We start from the raw sequence: 20,432 nt of genomic DNA on the forward strand, positions 1-20,432 counted from the left end.
AACTGAAAAACAGTGGAAGAATAATTTGAGTTTTTAATGTATTTTTTTAGTGCATTGCAGGAATTCAGTCAAGCACTCGTGGAAGAAATCTTAAAATGCTTCTTGATGGCTGCAAGAAACTTGGCTCTTTGGGTTTATCTTGACTTATAATATATTTTTACTTTATTTGTACTGTACTGTAATTATTTACCACAGCATTGTCGGAACACATCTTCAATTAAAAATGATATTCCATTGGATTGGGCTGTTTTATTCGTTCTTCGCGAACTATTTTTACCCATTCTTGGGCAATATTTCCTTTTGTTTATGATATTTCCTCCGTGCTTGAGAGAAAACATGACCTGCAGGCTTGGAGAGTTATTCTGTTATTCTGCCAGATTAACGCTAGGAGGAGCCCTTCCTCTCGCCCTCTCAGTGCGCATGCGCAGACTTCATACCAGCCTCGCTTGAGTCGAGTCAGAGGAGGGCAGCGCCAGCCAGTTTAGCATAGCTACTAGCAATGGCTTTTCATAACAACACCTCTGCTCTTCACTGCTGTCATCTGAACACCACCCGCGAGTGTTTCTGCACATAAGGACCTAACCGCCGACAATCAATCCAGCAGACTTGCTTTGCGAAAGAGAGCGCTTTTTTAGTCAGTATGCGATGGGGACAGACAGCTGTGGATTTCTACACGCATCTTTGCAGGCGGCTGCTGCTGAAGCAGAGGATGCTGCTAGGCTAGCGAGCTAGGCCTTTACATCCCACATGAAACCTTCAACACTGCACCAGACAGCAACTTTTCATTCAAAATAGGAACGATATTTGCACTTAAATGAGAGTTTGAGCGATTCATCAGCTCTCGTTTAGCACCAGACCTCCGGCGACCTGTGTGCTTTTGTTTGTTGATAGCTGCTAGCTAGCCGAACATCGGAGCAGCCAATCCGCTATCTTGTTAGATTATCGACCAGTGACCAGTTTAATTTCTCCAGGACGGCTTAAGGACAGCAGATAAACCCGACTGGATTTGGAGAAAGCGAGAACTGTTGTCGGGTTGTGTGTTCATGCTACATTTCAGCAGTGTGAATGTGGGACAAAATGGAGACCCCGAAGATTCTGTACGATTTGGACACGTCTGGGGGCCTAATGGAGGTAAGCCTGTCTGCCCTTCAGCTGTGCCACAAATCACTGCCTTATGCGAGTTATAATACAGGCATATAGCCTATGGATTAAATGAATTCAATGACAGTAAGTTGCAGAATGGACGTGAGTCGCTTTAGTGAGTTTATGTAGAGCTGGGCCTGTTGCAGAAACGTGAACAAAACTTGGCTATACACAGGCAGCAGCCGAACAGTTTTCGTTAGTGAGCTCACGTGACCAGATCTGATTTGACATGGAAAAAAGTTTAATGACCTACTCGGTAGTTGAACGCAGTGGTCCAGGACTGCACACTCTGGAGGTTTCAATAAAAACTAACACCTGATTTTACTCCAAAATCTGCAATCAGATTCGGATGATATCCAAAACATTTCACTGGTAAGGTTGGAAACACCCGTTTAATGTGTGAACAGACACTCTCCACTGACGTCTGTCACTTTAAACATTTCAGGAGATCTTTGTGTAACACTACATGCGTGCTTCATTAATATTTGCCAATCTGTTCCAGCAAATTCAACAGCTGCTCGCACCTCCACGCTCCGAGGATGGAGAGAAGAGACGCAAACCAGAGAGGGAGACCAGAAGAGGAGGCCGAGCCACAAACCATGACACCTGTGACAGCTGCCGTGAGGGAGGAGACCTGCTCTGCTGCGATCACTGTCCGGCTGCTTTTCACCTGCAGTGCTGGTATGTTAGCAATGCCATTTCATATAGTGTCAGGGATAAACCATAAGAATGGTGAACTATTGTTTATGTGCATGTCTGTTTGTACTGCTGATTTTTAAATAACTCACAGTTATTTGTCTGGTTGGCTGATTTGGATGTAAGAGCGTGACTTGTGTTAGTATTGAAAGCACTAGTTAGAGTGGTAAGTGATGGTTTGCACTATATGCCATCTTTCTCTAGTAAAAGACAGTGTTTATGAATTTATAGGTCTCCACATAACATTAAATGAAAAAAAAAGACCGTTCTAAAGTTTGAGGATTTTTTTATTAATGTTTTTAAAAGTCTGCATTTATTTGATGGAAAAAAAACCAGCAATATTGTGAAACGTTAGTTAATTTCTACCAACTTCCTAAATATTTGAAAGAGTAATTTATTCCTGCGATGGCAAAGCAGAATTTTCAGCGTCATTACTCTAGTCTTCAGTGTCACATGAGTTGGTGCTCAAGAAAGATTTCACATTATTAATGTTCTGCTGATTAGTGCTTAATATTTTTGTGGAAACAAATGTCTACTGTCAGTTTTGAGCAATTTAATGTGTCCTTGATGAATTAAAGCAATAATTTCTCTTATACAGTAGTCAACATTTAGCCTAGAAATCTAGACGCACCCAAGCGGCAGCAAAATTTATTTTGCAGCCAGGGTAGTCTAGCAACTCTCCGTTGACTTTCGGAGCTGTAAAAACCTAAATTGGGTCAGGCCAATCACATCGTGTATAGAGTAGGCGGGGCGGGCTTAACATAATGACGACAGAGTTGTGACGGTTCCCTGCTACTTGAAAACAAATAATGACGGCTGCTGCTGGAGAACAGTCTTTCGAATCGGCTTTGGCCGCGACTCTGGAGGACTTGGAGTTAAGTTTTTCTTTGAGTAAAGAGCAAAGAACGGCACTTAAGTCATTCTTAAAAAAGGAAGATGTGTTCGTAGTTTTGCCGGCCAGATTCAAAAGTTGAATCTATCAACTAACGTTAGCTCCGCTGTTGGGAAAACGCTCTGGTTGGTTGAAGCGCTGTCCTATTGCGTGCAGAGGGAATTTGAAAGACAGCCGTTTATCCCGCCCCTCGGATTGAGCCGTGTCTATGGTGAGTTGCCAGACCTAACATCTTGATGTAGGTCTGGCTTGCCAGGCTAGTCAACATTTGAAGTGGATCAAAACCTTTCATCAAAGTTATACATGAATTTTTAACAATACCCGTTCTTGTCATAGGACAAGTTTGATTAACTTTTTTGATCCACTTCAAATGTTGACCACTGTATTTGTTGTAGTGGTTGCACGCACCTCTCTTTTTTTAATTTTAATTTCTTTGAAAAAACTGTAGCAGTATCAGAAACTACAGTCAGTTTGGCATTTCAGCATATGTTCAGCCTGCTGAAGCTACTTATAGCATAATCGATGTAGATTGCATGACTGCTAACTTTGCATATTGTTTTATGCACATCACCACTTCCTCTTCCAAAAAAGGGCATTTAGAAGTCTTTTGTTCACTGACAGTCTGAGCTTGAGCTAAAGTACTAATGCACATTTACCCTAAGAACGAGAAAGTTATTGATGCCTACAGGTTTATTTTCCTGTTTAGTTGTGTCTTAATTTCTTATCATGTAAGTTTTGTTTGAAGGGAGTCACCCCTGCCTCATTTTATTTGATAGCCGTTTAATAATTGTTTTTCTGCCATGTCCTATTAAGCAAACGCTTAGTTTTTACTGCTATTGTCCTGTGCTTATCACTGAGGGGAAGTAAATGTATTATTCAACAACTCTGTCCTGATTTGTGTGGTTGTTTCACATTCAATCGATCCAGTCTTTGTTTTAGCTGATGAAACATAGAGCTAGTCTACTGTATGTCAAAGAGAAAGAAAAAAGAAAGAATTGTATTTACATAGTTGTGGCATGTCAATAACATTGCATCATTTGTGCCATGTTACCTAAATATTACAACGAGTTTTAACTTGTAGATTTGTGAAACCAATACAGTTTTAGTGTGATTGCTGCGATGTGGTTTTCTTTGCATCTAGCACAGTGAATAAAACCTGTGGACTGTCACTATATTTTTCATACAGAAATTCAGCTTTTTTTTATTACCGCAAAGAGTTTACAGAAATTTTAAAATGTGTAAAAAGCAGTATTGTGTTTTTGAACATATCAAGATTTGTGAAAGAATTGTCATTCTTTACAGTAATCCGCCTTTGAGCAGAGAGATGCTGCCCCCTGGTGACTGGATGTGTCATCGCTGCAGTGTGCGCAAGAAGGTTGGTGCAGTCATATTTGCCCTTGCTTTGTCTATGAACATTTAGCAGGTTTTTCCTGGGTCAAAAATGGTCTTTGGTAATGGCGGACGAACAGGGACATCTACACACCGTACAAAGTACCTTAAGACACGTGAACTGTGAGCCCAGTACTGACAGTAAATCCAAAATTAATGCCAAGGAGCAGTTTGTAATAATAACTTATCCTATTTATTCATGATATAAAAATAATCACTGCCAGGACAGATCATAAAACAATGTGCTTAGGATTATTAGATATTTAAAAAGTGATTTTATATGTAAAAAGTCACTGAGTGACCCATTTAAAAAGTAAGTAATAAAATGAACAACAAAGTAACGCATTACATAGAAGAAATGGCAGGTCTGATTTTTGCATTTACACCTCAAGATTATTTGCACAGATCATTTGACATACAGTATCAGATATTGTTATGTCCATTGCTGAGGTTATCACTGCCAATCGAATTCAATCATGCATTTAAATACGGTTGTCAATCCAGAAACTTGTGGAGTTAGAGATCTTTGCTGGAACAAAGATTAATTTTGGCAGCTGGCAAAATATTTTCAGTGCAGGAAAAAACTTGAACATATAATAATTTATTGAGGAAGACACAAAATGCATGCCGCCTTAACAAAGAATATAATCCCAGAATGTATTGCTTTGAGCAAAATAAAAATCAGATGGCAGACAAGGCGAGAGAAATGTTAATCATAAGCAAACTTGCATTTCATTCAGTGCTTAAACTTTCAATAAAAAGTCAAATGTCAACTCAAAAAGAATAATTTTACTCAACATTTGTGTGCTATGATTTTTTTAATGCTTAAGAGTATCCTTAACAGCATGTTAACTGTTGCCTTAGCAACCTTGCTTACTAGTTTTAGGACAGAGCAATACAGTATAATTTTGTGGTTCTCTAGAAGCGTGAGCAGAAGGCAGAGCAGGTGAACGGGGCGCTAGAGCGGCAGCTGTCCAAGCGGTCGTCCTCCCCTGCAGCGGAGCTGGAGCTGGGAACGCTGCGTCTGGACGGACTACCCTCTGCTGCGTCAGGAGGCCTGAGGCTCGCTGTCGCGCAGGTCCGTCTCCTCGAGCGACGCACGAGTAGCCGTCCTGGAACGCCCACTTCCAATGCGTCCACTGACACGCCCACACCATCGGAACAGAATGACGTGGACGAGGACCTGATGGATGTTGAAGAGGAAGTGCACTGCTCTGAGTCCGAGAGCACCACACTTCGCCTGAAGAAACCTTTTCAGCTGCTGATCGCTGCGGCCATGGAGAGAAACCCCACGCAGTTCCAGCTGCCCACTGAGCTTACGTGCACCACTTCACTGCCAGGTGAGACTCGCCCACACTTTTGTACGATGTGTTGTTAAAGTGTGCATTGAATAACTCTTAGTGTATGTGTGTGTGTGTGTGTGTGTGTGTGTATCTACAGGCAGCAGTAAGCGCCGACGGAAAGAGGAAGCAATAGGCAAGAATGTAAAAAGGCCACAACATGAGCTGGATCCCAGTGGGCTGGTCCCTCTGCCAGTGAAAGTGTGCTTCACCTGTGGCAAGTAAGAGCCCAGAAACATTACAGACACTGTTATATATATATATATCTATATCATTCATTCATCAACTCAAAACAGCATAGACTAAAAGATGATTCTTCAAAATGAGAATTGATTGAAATTTGTTTATTTTCAGAATGATGATGTTAACTTAAAAATCATTTTTGTAAATTTAAACATTTATTAGATGGAAAAACTTTATTATTAAGTGAAAAACTTAATGTTGAAGTACTAACATTACTAAAAGTAAAACGGGAAATTTTTTAAATGAAAGATAAATAGAAAAACTAATGAAAATTACATTGATTTAATAACAGAATGACTCTAATTCATACTAAAATTAAAATGAAGCCTGAAAATATAGCAATAAAAGCTAATTCAAGATATTTGCAAATACTGTATTTTAAATACCCATGAAACCCAAATGGAATCACATTGTCGTCAGTATTGTTGCACAGTGCATCAGGTTCTCTCTCTCCTCTTCCTCCACAGGAGCTGCAGGGTGGCTCCTCTGATCCAGTGTGATTACTGTGCGCTCCTGTTCCATATGGACTGCCTGGACCCGCCTCTCACTGCCATGCCCACTGGGAGATGGATGTGTCCCAACCACGTAGAGCACATGGTGGTGTGTGGCTCGTCTTTGAATCTTTTTTTGGAACCAATCACAACAGATTACAGTATTTTTTTCAGTTTGTGTAATATCACATTTTAGTAGTAATATTTCAACCAGCTCAAACATTTTTTTTCTTATCTTTACTTTTAGTTGATTGTGATTTCATTACTCTCTCCTGAAATTAAGAACTATAAAATGAAAAAGTTGTTGATTTCCATTCTAGCTAAACCAAAAGAACGTGACCCTCAGCACACGTTGCCAGCTTTTCGATCAGTTCCAGGACCGATTGTCCCAACACGCAGTCAAAGTGGACTTCCTGCGGTGGGTTCACCGCCAACACCATCCCAATCGCAGAGGTGTCCGCCACATCAAGAAAAAGACATTGAAGGTGGAGTCTCATAGAGCAGCGTAACATGGTTTTTAGGGTTCCTGCAGTCCTTCAAAAACTGGTTCACAAGTGTGTTTACCAGGCCTTTTATGTAGGATGAAAATAATAATAACAAAATATATAATATGTATTGACAGTAGAAGCTTATATGGCTTGTTTGACTTAAATTGAGTTGTCCTGTTAAATGGCTTAAATTCACTGATAAATGGAATTTAATTTATTTCCATTTAAAAAGTTTAGGTCAGTTTTTAAATAAATAAAATTTCTCCAAGGATGCATTTAATTGATCAAAAGGGGCAGTAAATACATTTGTTACAAAATTTCTTTTAAACTATCAAAGAATCCTGGAAAAAAAGTATCATGGTTTCCACAAAAATATTAAGCAGCACAACTGTTTTCAACACTGATAATAATAAGAAATGTTTCTTGAGCAGCAAATCAGCATATTGGAAGGATTTTTGAATGATCATGTGACACTGAAGACTGGAGTGATGATGCTGAAAATTCAGCTTTATCATCACAGGAATACATTTTAAAATATATTAAAAATTGAGAACAGTTATTTAAATTATTGTAATTCTATTTAACAATATTACTGGGCCTTGTAAATGTAGCCTTGTTTTATTCATGCTCAGTTCCAATTTATTTGGCCCGAAATTACTCTTGTGAGTGTGATCTCTATAACATGATTTAAGAATCATCCCTATCCAGTAATCAAATTGCTGGAAAAATCGGGTAATTTCAGCATAGATACCTTTACATAGACAATAGTTTTAGTTTATGACTGTCACTTTGATGTGTTCATAGGTCCCCAATGCCATTAAAAGTCACTACCAAAACCCCCCTGTGCTGATGGATCAAATGGGCCTTCGCAATGGAGAGCTGATCACAAATGGTTTTATGGAACAAGAATGTTCTTCGTCTGCCCAACATTTAACCAGCAAAGAAGAACAAGAGGAGGTAAATGCACTGTATAAAGTGTTTGTATAACAAACTTAACTGCTGTTGTATAAATATGACTGCAAAAGGAATCTGTACCATTCAGTTTTTCTCCTTTCCACAGTGGCTTCGTCATGTCATTGCACTTCAGTGCAGTATAATGAAACATTTATCTGCTAAGCAGATGTCATCTTCCCTCCGGGCTTTGGAGCTTACTGACATGTCAGGCGTGAAGACGCAGGAGTGTATGGAGACACAGGAGATCAGCAGTACACAAGTTGGCCCCCAGGGGGCTCCTCTGCTGCCCTCTCTGGCACCCAAACATCCCGAAAGCTGCCGAGAAAGATCTTGTCAGGCAGATTCTGACAGTCCAGCGGAGAAGGGCACAGGAGTGAATGGCCCGGTGGTGTGTGAGGGTAAATCTTGTATGACAGCTGAAACCCCACACAGACTACAAACTCCACTCTCAGAACCAGCCCTGCCCAACCATGTAGACATAAAGACTGAGAGCAGCAGTCCCCTCAGCTCCTGTGTGCAGAGAGATACTCCTTCATCTACCAGCCTTGCCTCGGGGCCGAACAGCAGCTTCGCATCTCAAACTAAAGGTTTTTGAACCTAGATACTCCTTTACATCACTCTATACATCATACATAATTTCCCTCAGCTTTGCTCTAGAACAGTGGTTCTCAACCTTTTAGTTAATGCCTAAACATGTAAAAAGTACCTTATAAATAGAATTTAGTTGAATTCATTTTAAAATTCGTCGCCCGAGTGAATGGGAACATGATTTATTGAAAATATATAAGTGGTTCTTAAGTCAATCCTTTTTTTAATGGCTTGTCAACTTTCCATTCCTCCACTGCGTGATTCTAGACACCACTGGATTCTAGTCAGTGTTTGAGAGCTGGTCTATGACTGGAAAAATAATAGAGTCATTGCAAAAGTAACTTACATGTCGCATTAAACTGGCAGATTTTAGAATGTTGTAGGCAATTATTTTGCAAGTAATTACATGTTTAATCTTGTCTTTCCTGGATCTTTGGTGTAAACGCCCCCCATGAACACTTGAATGCCCCCCTTTCAAAAATCTTGTTTCCAACGGCCCCCGTTGTTCTCTGGGCGGTACCGCCCCCGTCGAGAACCAGTACTCTAGAATTAACAATCCCCTTCTGAGGATTCACTGTATCCTGCAATTAAAAAGTACAAGTGTTTTTTTGTTTATTTTTTAAAGACACAGGGGTAATAATAAGCTTATATTGCACAATAATTGTCACAAAATTCACTATCATTCAAAAGAATTGTGATCAAAATAAGTTCTAATATGCTGATTTGGTGCTCAAGAAACATTTCTTTATATATTATCAGTGTTGAAACAGCTTGCAGCTTAATGTTTCCACAAATATTTTTTCAGGATTCTTTGAAGAGAACAGCATTTATTTGAAATATAAATATTTTGTAACATTTTAAAAATGTACTAAAATTCCAAATGTTGTCTCTCAACTAAATTACTAAAAGAATTGTTTACTAACTAAATCATTAATGGAAATCTGAATCAGATCATTTATAGTTCCAACCCCTAATATTTCTTGTCCAAATTGAGACTGAATTGGAGTTTTAAGATTGGAGAATTTTCAGTCCACATAAAAATTCCTATTTATGCCTTGGTTTTTTGTTTGTTTTTTTCAGAGAACAAAGTGAGCCCTGATGCAATGTCTGTTGGGAAAGGCTCGACGCTCCCCTCCTCTATAGGCAGCTTATACAGCTACATCAAGAATGTGGTTCAAGGTGATGCAGGTAAGAGTTCAACTTCATCCGAAAATTTGCAAGTACAAGTTATTATTTCTACTGGGAAATAATGGGCTAATTTAAAAACGAGTTATATTATGCCCGCGCATAATATCTGCTCTGTTGCAGAAGTGGACATGAATAAGCTGGATGAGGAGTTGATCAGACTTCTGGCCTGGCAGAGGATCCAGCAGCTGTTGTCTCCCAAATCCCTTCAACCCTCGAGTAAATGTGGGATTTCTCCAGCCGTCGCTGCCTCTCTGCCCAAACCCTCCCCACACACTGAAGGTAACGAAACTCGCTCATCACATCATGTTGAGGCTGTGCTAATGACCCTTCCAGTCATAATGTAGCAAATCTTTCCTCTTTTCCAGTACAAAAAAGGGACGTGCAAGCTCGAGCAGTACTGTGTCCTTTAACAGGAAAAGGGGCAGCTATCAACATGTGCTATAGGACTCTGTACATAGGAACAGGTACGGTTTGCAAAAAGCAACATAAACAAGATTGCATTATTTTGATGTTGAATCATTGATGGTTTTCCATTTTTTTTTTAGGTGCTGAAATGGACGTGTGCCTTACAAACTACGGTCATTGCAATTATGTTTCCGGGAAACATGCCTGCATCTTTTATGATGAAGTGAGTGAATCCAGTAATTATGCCTCATTAAAGGCTCTTGGAAAGCTCTTTTTAATCTAATTGTCCAGATTTAACAGATCAAGGGAGAGGAATGTTTATAAATGTTTTTTAATCTCTCGTAGAACACGAAGCACTATGAGCTTCTGAACTACAGTGAGCACGGGACGACTGTGGATAACGTGCTTTACTCATGTGACTTCTCCGACAAACCAAACATCACTTCACCCAGTGGGCTTGCGTCCAAAGTGCAAAACAGCATCAGTGAGTACCGCCCACATCTTGTTTTTGTAATGCGTGATATGATCGTCATAACGCATTGCATCTCGTATGGTAAATCTGCAGGAGGCAACAGGTCAAGGAAGCCGCTTGGGGAGGTGTGCGCGGAGGCGGTGCTGATGCCCGCAGGTGCTATGATGAGCAGCCAGGCTCAAGGAGGACCCAAGTCCCCCTGTAACTGTAAAGCCAGCAGCTCCAGCCTGATAGGGGGCAGCGGAGCCGGCTGGGAGGGCACCGCATTGCTTCACCACAGCAGCTGCATCAAAGTGGGCTGCATGCAGTTCCTATTCAGCATCACAGAGTTTACTAGCAACCAACCCAAAAAAGAGGAGACATCCACTACCGTTAGCCAAGAAGAGACTGAAGTGGTTGACGCACAGACTCCCAAACTCCACCAAATGCCAGTGCTACAGTCCAAGTCTGTATCATAACACATCCTCTCCTTAAACAATACGATGGACCGTAAATGCAGTTTGGATAGAGGAGCTTTGATAATGCGGTTAATTCATTCATTTGTACTTTGGGTGCTGGGTGTTACGGACAAAGTGTTTGCACATTACATTTCTATCATTTTTTTTTATGCAAAACCTTTTGACTGAGGAGCAGATGTTCGATTTTCCCTTAAACCTCTCGTCGACACTACACCCTGTATACTTGTGTCAGTATAAGAGGTTTTTATGTACTCTTTTGAACAATATATTTACTCCAAAATATTTTATTTTGTTATAAAAATGTATTGTTCTTTTTTCTGCAGTTTTTTGCACACTAGGTAACTATATGCAGAAGTGCATACATGTGCAAATACCTTTGTAGGATTTATTAGCAGAATCATTGATCGTTCTAGTTTTCTTCTGGAACTGTCCATTTCTCTGTAGTGTTAGAGCCCCTACGCAGCCTTGGTTGTGAAGTTCATTTGTGTATAAAGCTAGTTGTTCAACTAAAGTTGTCTTTTGGTCATGTACATGTGACTGAAGTGTCATTTTGTCAGCAAGAAAATTCTGACCTGTATGTCATTACATTGTAAATATATAAAGATTTTTAAATAACAGACCATTTTATGATTTTTGTGTATAATAAAAGATATTCTGTCATTTACTTAACTTTATTTTGTTTCAAGTCTGTATGAATTTCTTCTGTGGAACGCAAAAGAATATATCTCGAAGAATGTTGTATAACAAAACGGTTTTAGTGTCCACTGGCTCAGATTATCTTCTTTTAAATTCCACATAAGAAAGTCAGTTATACAGTTTAGAAACAATATGAATAGAAACATTACCACGGTATGGAATTCATCACGTGCAGCACAGAAAAAATCAACTTTGAGGAAACAGTCGCTGCACTCCTGCAAGGCACTGGCCACAACTGGTGTTGTGTTGAATTATGTGACCATAGTAGGCGCTGTATCGAGCTAATCCTAACCTTAACATCATTAGGGCCTGGTTTCACAGACAGGATTAAGCCAGGTTTCACAGACAAGATTAAGCCAGGATTAGGCCTTCGTTCAACTGGAACATTTAAGTAGCTTTTATAAATGTTACTTGAAAAAAAAAAAAAAAAACATTACTGTGTGCAACTCGAGACAAAACAATGGCACTAATATTTTAAGAAATGTCAGTGCAAGTTGCTTTCAGTTAAAACAGCAAAAACATGCATTTTAGTCTGGGTCTAGAAGCCTTGTCTGTGAAACCGGGGGTATGTGAATGGTTACATGATTTGGTATAACACCGGCCCTCCATATGCAGTGTGCAGTAGCGGCCTTTGCTGGGTTTCACTCGTTTAACTTGAAACGGGCCTCGAAACAGAAGGGGCCTATGCTTGCGCTCAAAAAAGAGCCCTGTCCACCGCCATCATGGCTCACACACTCCAGGGTCTAAAGTTATCAGGCCTTGGGGCAAAAATGTCACCGAAATTAATACAAATTTTCCCAAATTCAAAATACTGTACATACGGCAAACAATTTCGCTAAATGAGTTTTTGTTTTTGATATTTATTATAGCCTATATTTATATGTTTATAATTCAGGATATAGAGTGCTGTTTTTCTGAACATCAGCACTATTGCAAAAGCCTATTGATTTTATACAACAATGCAGAGCTAAATATAGCCCATATTTACATATGCCTTCTGAAAGTTGTATAAATGTAAATGTCTTCTAGTGAGAAATTACTAATTGTAGCAATTAATTTTTTTCTTAGTTGTCATTAAACCCTTCACTGTCCAAAATCATTTTCGTGATGTAGCTTACCTGTGTTCGCAAACACTGCCTGCAAAGTCATTGTCTGATAGGGCAGCGAGGCGACAACCTTTCGGACGCAGTCACTTGCACTTGCCTTTCCCTAATCTTGCCTATGCCACAGGCCCTGGATACAACAGATAACCTCAGTTTGGGACTAATTCATTCATATTTTTGTTAAAGCTATTATTCACAAAAGGAAACTACTCTGTGTGTTATTTTTATTTTATTTTATTTTTTTACTATGCTAATCACAGTTTCTTCTAAAATAATAATCACTGCAAGTCCCACTGGGACAGCCCAAAGTGTTCGGGTTGCCCACACTATGTAGAGTGGGGCCCCTACAGGGCCCGTTGTTTTTCCCACACTCTGTTAATGTTATTTAAAAGTTATTTTCCAATGTTGACTTTTGCATGATGTAGGCTAATGTTAAACTGTTTATTTTACATTTTGGTAGAACAATTTTTAGACATATTTCAAAATGATATCATAAAGGCTAACCGATCTAACAAATATACAGCATATCGCATATTGTTTTATAAAAGTAGGTCCCATGTAAACAAAACCTTATTATACAACAAATGAACTACCCAAGTCATCCGGTTAGACAGTGCAACAGGTTTTACAGGTAAGCTATGTCAACCCCAGCATAGCTGTATGGATATTGTGGATTGTTACTTCCGTACATGTTGTATTTCTCGCTTAAAATGTCCGAGTTATTGGTGATCGCGGGTGTTGTGATTGGGGTGCTGATGATATTTCGTATATATGTAAATGGAGCGCGATGCAAAAGCAAGGCAAAACTGCATGGCAAGACGGTCATCGTTACAGGTAAAACGCGTAATTTTATTTCATTTTATTATTATTTCCTTTTTAAGAATGTGTCATGTCAGTCGTTTTAAAGCACTTCTTGTGAACTTTGTGACGGTGTGCAGGCAGTAACACGGGCATCGGTAGAGTCACCGCGGTGGATTTAGCGCGAAGAGGCGCGAGAGTCATTCTGGCCTGTCGGAACCAAACACGCGGTCAAGCTGCTGTTGATGTTGTGCAAAGAGTGAGAACATTGTCCTAAGTTACTAAATGTATGATATTATAGTTATAAATAACGTATACACTATGTTTTTGTTTCAACACAGGAGAGCGGGAGTAAAAATGTGGTGTACATGCAGCTGGATTTGGCCAGTTTGAAATCAGTGCGCTCCTTTACGGAAACTTTTCTCAAGACCGAGAGAAGACTGGATATTCTTATCAACAATGCAGGTTGAGTTTTGTTTAATTCGCAAACATATCATAAACTATAAAATATTAATTCAATAGGCTATTTTAATCATTAAATACACTAGCATTCAAGCGTTTGGGTTTGCTTTTGAAATTGTCTCTTAATCTCACCTTGCATTTATTTAATAAAAAAATACAGCAGAAACAGTAATATGCTGAAATATTATTACAATTTAAAATAGCTGGTTTCTATATTGAATATACTGTATGTATCTAATACATATCTTATTATCCTTAATAGTTTTGTGGAACCTGATATAGTGTTTTCAGGAATAGATTTCTTTTTTTTATTAAAATAAATTTAAAAATAACAGCATTTATTTAAATATAGAATGTGAATGTTTTTACTGTCACTTTATCAATTAAAAAAAAAGGTTTTAATTCCTACCCTTCCTTAATCTTACTATTCCCAAACCTTTAGGTAGAAAGGTAGTGTATTAATACATATTCAATACAATAATAAAAAAAAAAACACAATATTCAATGTGGACTCCATTGTTTTTTATTCCATCTGATTCCACCGGTGCTGGTTTTGTAAGGGATATTTAATCTAAATCATATGTAAGTCCATACGTAATGCATGATATCTATATTTTTAGGAGTTTATATGCAGGGCACTACTGAAGATGGTTTTGGTCTTATGTTTGGCGTCAATCACCTTGGTCACTTCCTCCTGACTAACTTGCTGCTGGACAGATTGAAAGAGTGCGCGCCAAGCCGCATTGTCACCGTATCTTCATATTTACATAATCATGGTAACATTGACTTTGACACTCTTCGCACCCACAAGGAGTTTGGAGTTGGTGAGTCTTTCTGGAATGTATTCAGGATATATTCCCACAGCAAACTGTGCAATGTGCTCTTCACACATGAGCTCGCCAAGAGGCTGCAAGGAACCCACGTGACCTGTTACAGCCTCCACCCAGGTCTGGTATTTTAGCTCTATCAAGAATTTCATAAGTAGGCACAATTGATATAAGTTTACGCTACACTACTAATTTCAAGATTCTAAGCAGAAACCTTGAGATTCAAAAGTTTTTTTGCATCACAAGCAACATTTTAGTCAAGTTGTGAACATACTTTTGACTTGCAGTGTTTTATATCATGCAATGGCTAACCATTCATACCAACACGTTTGTTTCTCCAGGTGCTATAAACTCTGATTTGGCCCGCAATTTGAATAAAATGTCTAGGAGGCTATTGAAAGGCATCGCAGCACTGTTCTTTAAGGATGTAGAGGCTGGTGCCCAGACAACTCTACACTGTGCCGTGCAGGAGGGCATTGAAGCCCTGAGTGGCAGGTATTTCTCCAACTGTGCTGTGCAGAAAGTGAAAGCCAAGGCTCAAGATGATGCTGTGGCCAAAAAACTATGGGAAGTGAGTGAGACATTAAGTGGCCTGTCCTGAAAGAGACTTGCATGAGGTATATGTTGTACTCACTACACATGAGTGTAATATTGTGAATTATAATTTTTAGCTACTATAATCACCTGTTTTGCAGATTTATGAAAAGACCATGAGACTTGTACCTGACTTTGACTTTAAACCGATGATCCTCATGAGTTTACATTGTTGAAATTTTCACTTGGAATAAAACATTTTATTTGGGACAGATTGCCTTGTTGTTATTATTGTAGTTAATGCAATGCTTGTTAACTTTGGACATGTGCCGGTATACAGTAATACGACAGGCCTATATCACGATAATGAATATGTACAGTATTGTTATCACGGGCACTTCAAAATACTGTGAATAATTATTTATTAGGAATTATTCAGATTTTAGAGTGTATTTTAAGAATACTTTACCCAATAAGCTTTTAAAATGCACAACACTGCTGTATGCTGCGTCAAAGAGGCACGCGCACTGATGTAAACAAGCCCAACCATAGACCGTAAAAGAAGTTTATTGTATTTAAATGTTCAGTTCTTTTAGTTACAGGAAAAAATTATTACACCTGTTATAGTACGACAACACTTTGGGGGAGGAAATCAGAAATCATTGCTTATTAATTTTTCATTTGTTGACAGCAGGTTTGCAGACATGGGGTCTGTTGACATTTTAGGGCAGGGTTTTGTTTTGGCAAATGGCCAAAATTGTGTTTGTCGTCCGTCCGTCCCCAGAAATATCATGGATGCAGCTTTTCACATTTATGAATCTAGGTTAATATTCATCTCTACATATTAATGTATTTTTAAAAAGCTGTATAATTTAACAATAATGTATTTAGAACTAGCATTAACCTACATAAACTATAAGATTTTTTCATTATTAGTTCACGATACCTAATGCAATAGCTAATATTAACAAACAGCCTTATTGCAAAGTGTTAGCAAATATATAATAGAAAAGAGGTGTTGAACACAACAAATGCTATGCACAATTATTTATTTAATTTTATTTTGTGACAAGCCAACAACAACAAAAAAATTAATGTGGTATAGCAGTCATATTGCATTGAGTTCCTGATGTGATCTCATAACTGAGCTATCTTCTGGTGTAGAACAGCCTTCATATCTGCACACTGCAAATTGTCTGCGATTGTAGTGAAGAAGTGACGCGTGTCGCGTCCCTGCAGGGCAGTGCAGCTGTCGGGATATGCCGAGAGCACAGCCTCATAGTGGGTCAGAATCTCCAGTGCACACAGGAACAGCACCTCTGGCTGGCCAGGTATCATCACCTGCACATGGAGCACATGACAGAAGAGCTGAGTCATCACAAACAGAACTTCCTGACTGCAAGCTCCAGAGGATTTGGGGGATGTGGCGGTGGACTGCAGGGGAATCTTCTCTGTGACTGAGCTGATAATGCCCCTCATTGCATTGGAGTAAAGCCGTCCTGTATGCACCCAGCCTTGCGGTGGCAGCCAATCAGAACAGCTGGAACTGCAAAGCAACTGGAAGACACGCAGAAGAAACACCGATAGGCGCAGCTCTCCGGCAAACGAACGTAGGTCAAGTAACGGAAGGAAATCAACGTATTCTAAAGAGTATGGCACATAAAGTTTGCTTGACTGTAAAAGTTCTTGTAACACTTTCAGAAGTCTTTCCCATTCCCCAGATGTGCACCACGGGAGCAACTGACACGCAGCTACTAACAGGCCCTTACTGAACATGTTAAGGTCATCTGGTTTCAGCAGGTTTAGGGAGAGAGATTCCAGCATTGTCTCATGAACACAGTCTGAAAGAGCGCAACATTCTAAAAATGCTACAAGTCCAGTACCTTGTCCATACTGAGGCAAGTCCAGACTGGACCACTCCTGCTCTGGAAGATCACAAACTGACAACAGAGAACTTGGAACTTCATACTTGAAATGTTTTCCCCACACATCCTTCAGGTAAAACCGCATGGTCCAGTCCAGTTCCTCCAATTTGCTGTAGAGCCAAGAGAGAGCTCTGGACCAAACATCAGGAGCATGGGCCACTTCCTTCCCAACAATTATCCCCAATGTGTGCAGTACAGACAATAGCAGGTCTTTGGACTCCATGGAGATTGGTGTCTCACCTTCTACCGGCTGGTCCCAGCACCTATTGCACTCATTCAAGAGCTGAGCTAGACAATATAAAAGTGGGAATGGAGAACAGCTCATTATCCAATGTGCTGAATCACTCATGGTCTCCTGGCTCAGTGCGCACTGAAGAAGACGGAGACAAAACTCTAATTTGTTTGAGCTGGGAGATACTGGGAGAAGGTACGGCTGGACAAACACATGCAAGGCATTTTCCGGAGGAAGGAAACTCCGCTTTTCTCCCATGCTTCCAGTTATGTTGCACTTCATCATCTCAGTCAAGAATTGTAGAAACTGGTTCTCTTCTTGAAGTGAGGACAGCTTGGTCCACACTGTGTCCTGCAGGCATCTACACAGCAGGTTGTAGTTTTGAACTCCTGGTGAAGACATGAGACCTGAGAGCTGCAGAAGAATCTCAGCTATCAGAGTGTGAGCTCCCAGGTTGACAACAGCCATGTGGCAGCATCGCCGCAAAGTGGCTTCAGGGTTTTGGAAAGCCACTCGGGCAACAGCAGAGACTGCTGCATCAAGGTTGCTATTTGCACCACTCTGAATGATGCTGTTGAAGGCCATATTGAGCTCCTCAGAGAAGCCTATAGTTACCGAACTGGGAAGAAATCCATGAAGACCTTTTCTGGAGATGGAGAGCAATTCTGAAAGTGTAGCATTTTTGTCAGGTAAGGACAAGTGGGAAAATATGTCTACAATAATATCCTTGAGCTTTCTGCAGGGCTGAACATCAGCGTCACTTTGACATTTAGCTGTAAGGGTGGAGATCAACGTCATCAAAAGATCTTTGGTTTGAAACACACATGCATTTCTCTCTAGGCACTGAATCCACTCCGCCTCATTGACATTTTGACTTAGTTTGGAGGCAAACAGTCCAGGAAGGCCTTCAAACCCCTCAAGATGATGGTCCAAGATGGTCATAGAAATATTTGCTACTTCTGCTGCAGAACATTCAGGAACAGTGAATGATAAAGACGCCAGTAAGCCTTTCAAAGTTACTCTCAAATTATTCAAAGTCTGCCCATTTCCAACCAGATCTTTAGCAAGCGATGGCTGCTCCAAAGACGGCAGAACTCTGGCCAGGCTATCTTTCAGACGGATCGCCGTGACACTTGGGTCATTGCTGGGCATCTTCAGAAGCCCCATAACCTCCCAGGAGCATATACTCTCAAGTGTGACCTGCATGGCCTGGATGAATGTCATTCCACACGGCTTGGTCTCAGCAGGAGTGAGAGCGGCAGCGAGGTCTCTCTGAGCCTCAAGTATGACCTCAATCAAGTCAAAACCATCATTCACTTCATCTCTCTTTTTAAGGCTCACTATGCGAGAGATGTTCTGGAGTTGAACTTCAATGGAGAGATCAGCAGCACTGCTTAAAAGGTAGTTGGTATACAGTGTGTCCATGCAATTTGAGAGGGCAAAATTACACAACTCAGAGGAAGTCAAATGCTCTTTTATTTTCCTCAGCCCCTCAAATAAGATGTACACCATACATGTAGATGTGGATTCTGGGTCAGGTTTGAATCTTTTTGATGCCAGTGGTGATGGATCGGTCGTGGACGTCATGGAGCGTGAACACTGAGCCGTAAAGAGACGGTCTAAGGCATCAAGACATCCTCTCTTGCCCTTCAGTAGTTCCCACCACACCTCCAACAGTAGCTTCACATCTGCCTCTGTGCTGCTGCTTGTCACATGATCAACCAACAGCTTGAGCTCTTTGCACCGTTCAGCTGGTTGAAAGCACAACAGCAGCTCCACATAGATGGTAGGAAAGCTCATCGACTTTACCAGCTCAAACAGCACAATGTGATTAATGTCAGGAAGGCTGTTCTGTACGGCAAACAATGGGTCTTCCTTCCATCTGATATCGATGTCCTCTTTGTTATTCACCTCTAGGATCTTGCTCCACACAATACAGAGAATCTTCTTTCTCCAATGGAGTCTGTCTTTGGAGTCTCTGAGTGAATGTACGCATATCTCGTTGACAGCTTTAACAATCGGAGATCCAATCCGATCCCAGTCCTCTTTCCTCAGAGACGACAGTGGCTCAGGTTGACCGATTTGATTGGCCAATAAGAATCCTCCCTGTAGCACAGCTGTCTTCTCACAGCTCAGCCATGACTCTGAAAAAGAGGAGGTGTATCAGGTAATGCTTCTTTCAGGCATGATAAATAATCTGATCTGAATAGTCTGATATTGTTTCTTTGAAATGTGTATGTTTACTTTCATCCCATTTCTTTTATAATTAAAATGAGTTTTGTCTCTTGCACTAAGTGGATGTCATACAATGCGCTGATACGATGCATGAATATGATGCTTTCAGAATTCTTCTGTCATTTTGTTTGTGTGAATATAGATCAGATGGGACACTTTCTGATTATTTGGCGTTTCAATGGTGCTGTTTAAATATAAGTCCACGTCTAAAATATGATACAAATTGTTACATCATGTCTGACATGTCATCCTGTTCTAGTGTAGGTCAGATGATCTTCATGCTAATTTATAAGAATAAAAGAATGCAAACTTAAAAACGCAGATAACGTCGTGCATGAATTAAATAATGGCATTTCACGTAACCGTATAGACTTTCAACATAAAACTAAAGGCGGGAAAGAAAAAGGGAAGGCGCATTAACGTTAAGTCCTAATAACTTTTAAGTTAATAAATTATTTATTACCTTGCTCCATAACTGCAAGGCTTTCAAAGAAACGTCGCCAAATTAAGTAACAGTTAACTCATATCCACTGAATCCCCACACTGAGAATGATCACGGCAGTTTTCAGATGTTTATCTCTGGAAATCTGAAATAAACATCAGTTTTGAATCATCTGCTCAACACGTTTGATTTCTTAGTAGTTTTCAAATGAACAGTGTGCTTCCGCGTCAACGTAGACGGATGGAGAGAGAAAGAGGGGAGCGTGTGTTCCGCTTGCTGCGATTCTCTAGCGCTCTCACGCGGACAATGAGGGAACAGTTTGATTCGAATCTTTTGAATTAGTTCACTAAAAGATTCGTTCACTTACGTATTCACTGACACTCTCTGCAGGTTATTATCATTCATTATGAGTGACCGACACAAATTTTTGT

The 20,432-nt window shown here is 40.1% G+C and overlaps 3 protein-coding genes across 4 annotated transcripts; 2 read left to right on the forward strand and 1 right to left on the reverse strand.

Annotated features, from left to right (window-relative positions):
• The first annotated feature begins 438 nt into the window (after nt 1-438).
• Nucleotides 439-11,364, forward strand: phf12b (PHD finger protein 12b). The gene is made up of 15 exons (XM_079886309.1): nt 439-1,131; nt 1,646-1,824; nt 4,034-4,106; nt 5,043-5,460; nt 5,561-5,681; nt 6,171-6,303; nt 6,515-6,679; nt 7,487-7,639; nt 7,743-8,223; nt 9,305-9,412; nt 9,533-9,691; nt 9,778-9,876; nt 9,958-10,040; nt 10,163-10,301; nt 10,383-11,364. The coding sequence occupies exons 1-15, from the start codon at nt 1,066-1,068 to the stop codon at nt 10,745-10,747; spliced, it is 2,742 nt and encodes a 913-aa protein (XP_079742435.1). The 5' UTR covers nt 439-1,065; the 3' UTR covers nt 10,748-11,364.
• A 1,819-nt stretch (nt 11,365-13,183) lies between these two features.
• Nucleotides 13,184-15,442, forward strand: dhrs13b.1 (dehydrogenase/reductase (SDR family) member 13b.1). Of its 2 annotated transcripts, none has more exons than XM_079886321.1 (5): nt 13,184-13,380; nt 13,485-13,603; nt 13,686-13,809; nt 14,427-14,753; nt 14,975-15,442. In XM_079886321.1, exons 1-5 carry the CDS (start codon nt 13,236-13,238, stop codon nt 15,232-15,234), a joined length of 975 nt encoding a protein of 324 aa, XP_079742447.1. In that variant the 5' UTR covers nt 13,184-13,235; the 3' UTR covers nt 15,235-15,442. The 2 variants fall into 2 exon arrangements, with proteins under 2 accessions (XP_079742447.1, XP_079742448.1); XM_079886322.1 differs by having other exon boundaries at nt 14,427-14,630; nt 14,975-15,432.
• A 282-nt stretch (nt 15,443-15,724) lies between these two features.
• gemin4 (gem (nuclear organelle) associated protein 4) lies at nt 15,725-20,237 on the reverse strand. The gene is made up of 2 exons (XM_079886952.1): nt 20,023-20,237; nt 15,725-19,468 (listed from the first exon to the last, which is right to left on the reverse strand). Exons 1-2 carry the CDS (start codon nt 20,030-20,032, stop codon nt 16,305-16,307), a joined length of 3,174 nt encoding a protein of 1,057 aa, XP_079743078.1. The 5' UTR covers nt 20,033-20,237; the 3' UTR covers nt 15,725-16,304.
• Between the last annotated feature and the right edge of the window lie 195 nt (nt 20,238-20,432).

Source organism: Squalius cephalus (genome assembly GCF_949319135.1).
Source record: "Squalius cephalus genome assembly, chromosome: 11".
NCBI classification, from domain to species: domain Eukaryota; kingdom Metazoa; phylum Chordata; class Actinopteri; order Cypriniformes; family Leuciscidae; genus Squalius; species Squalius cephalus.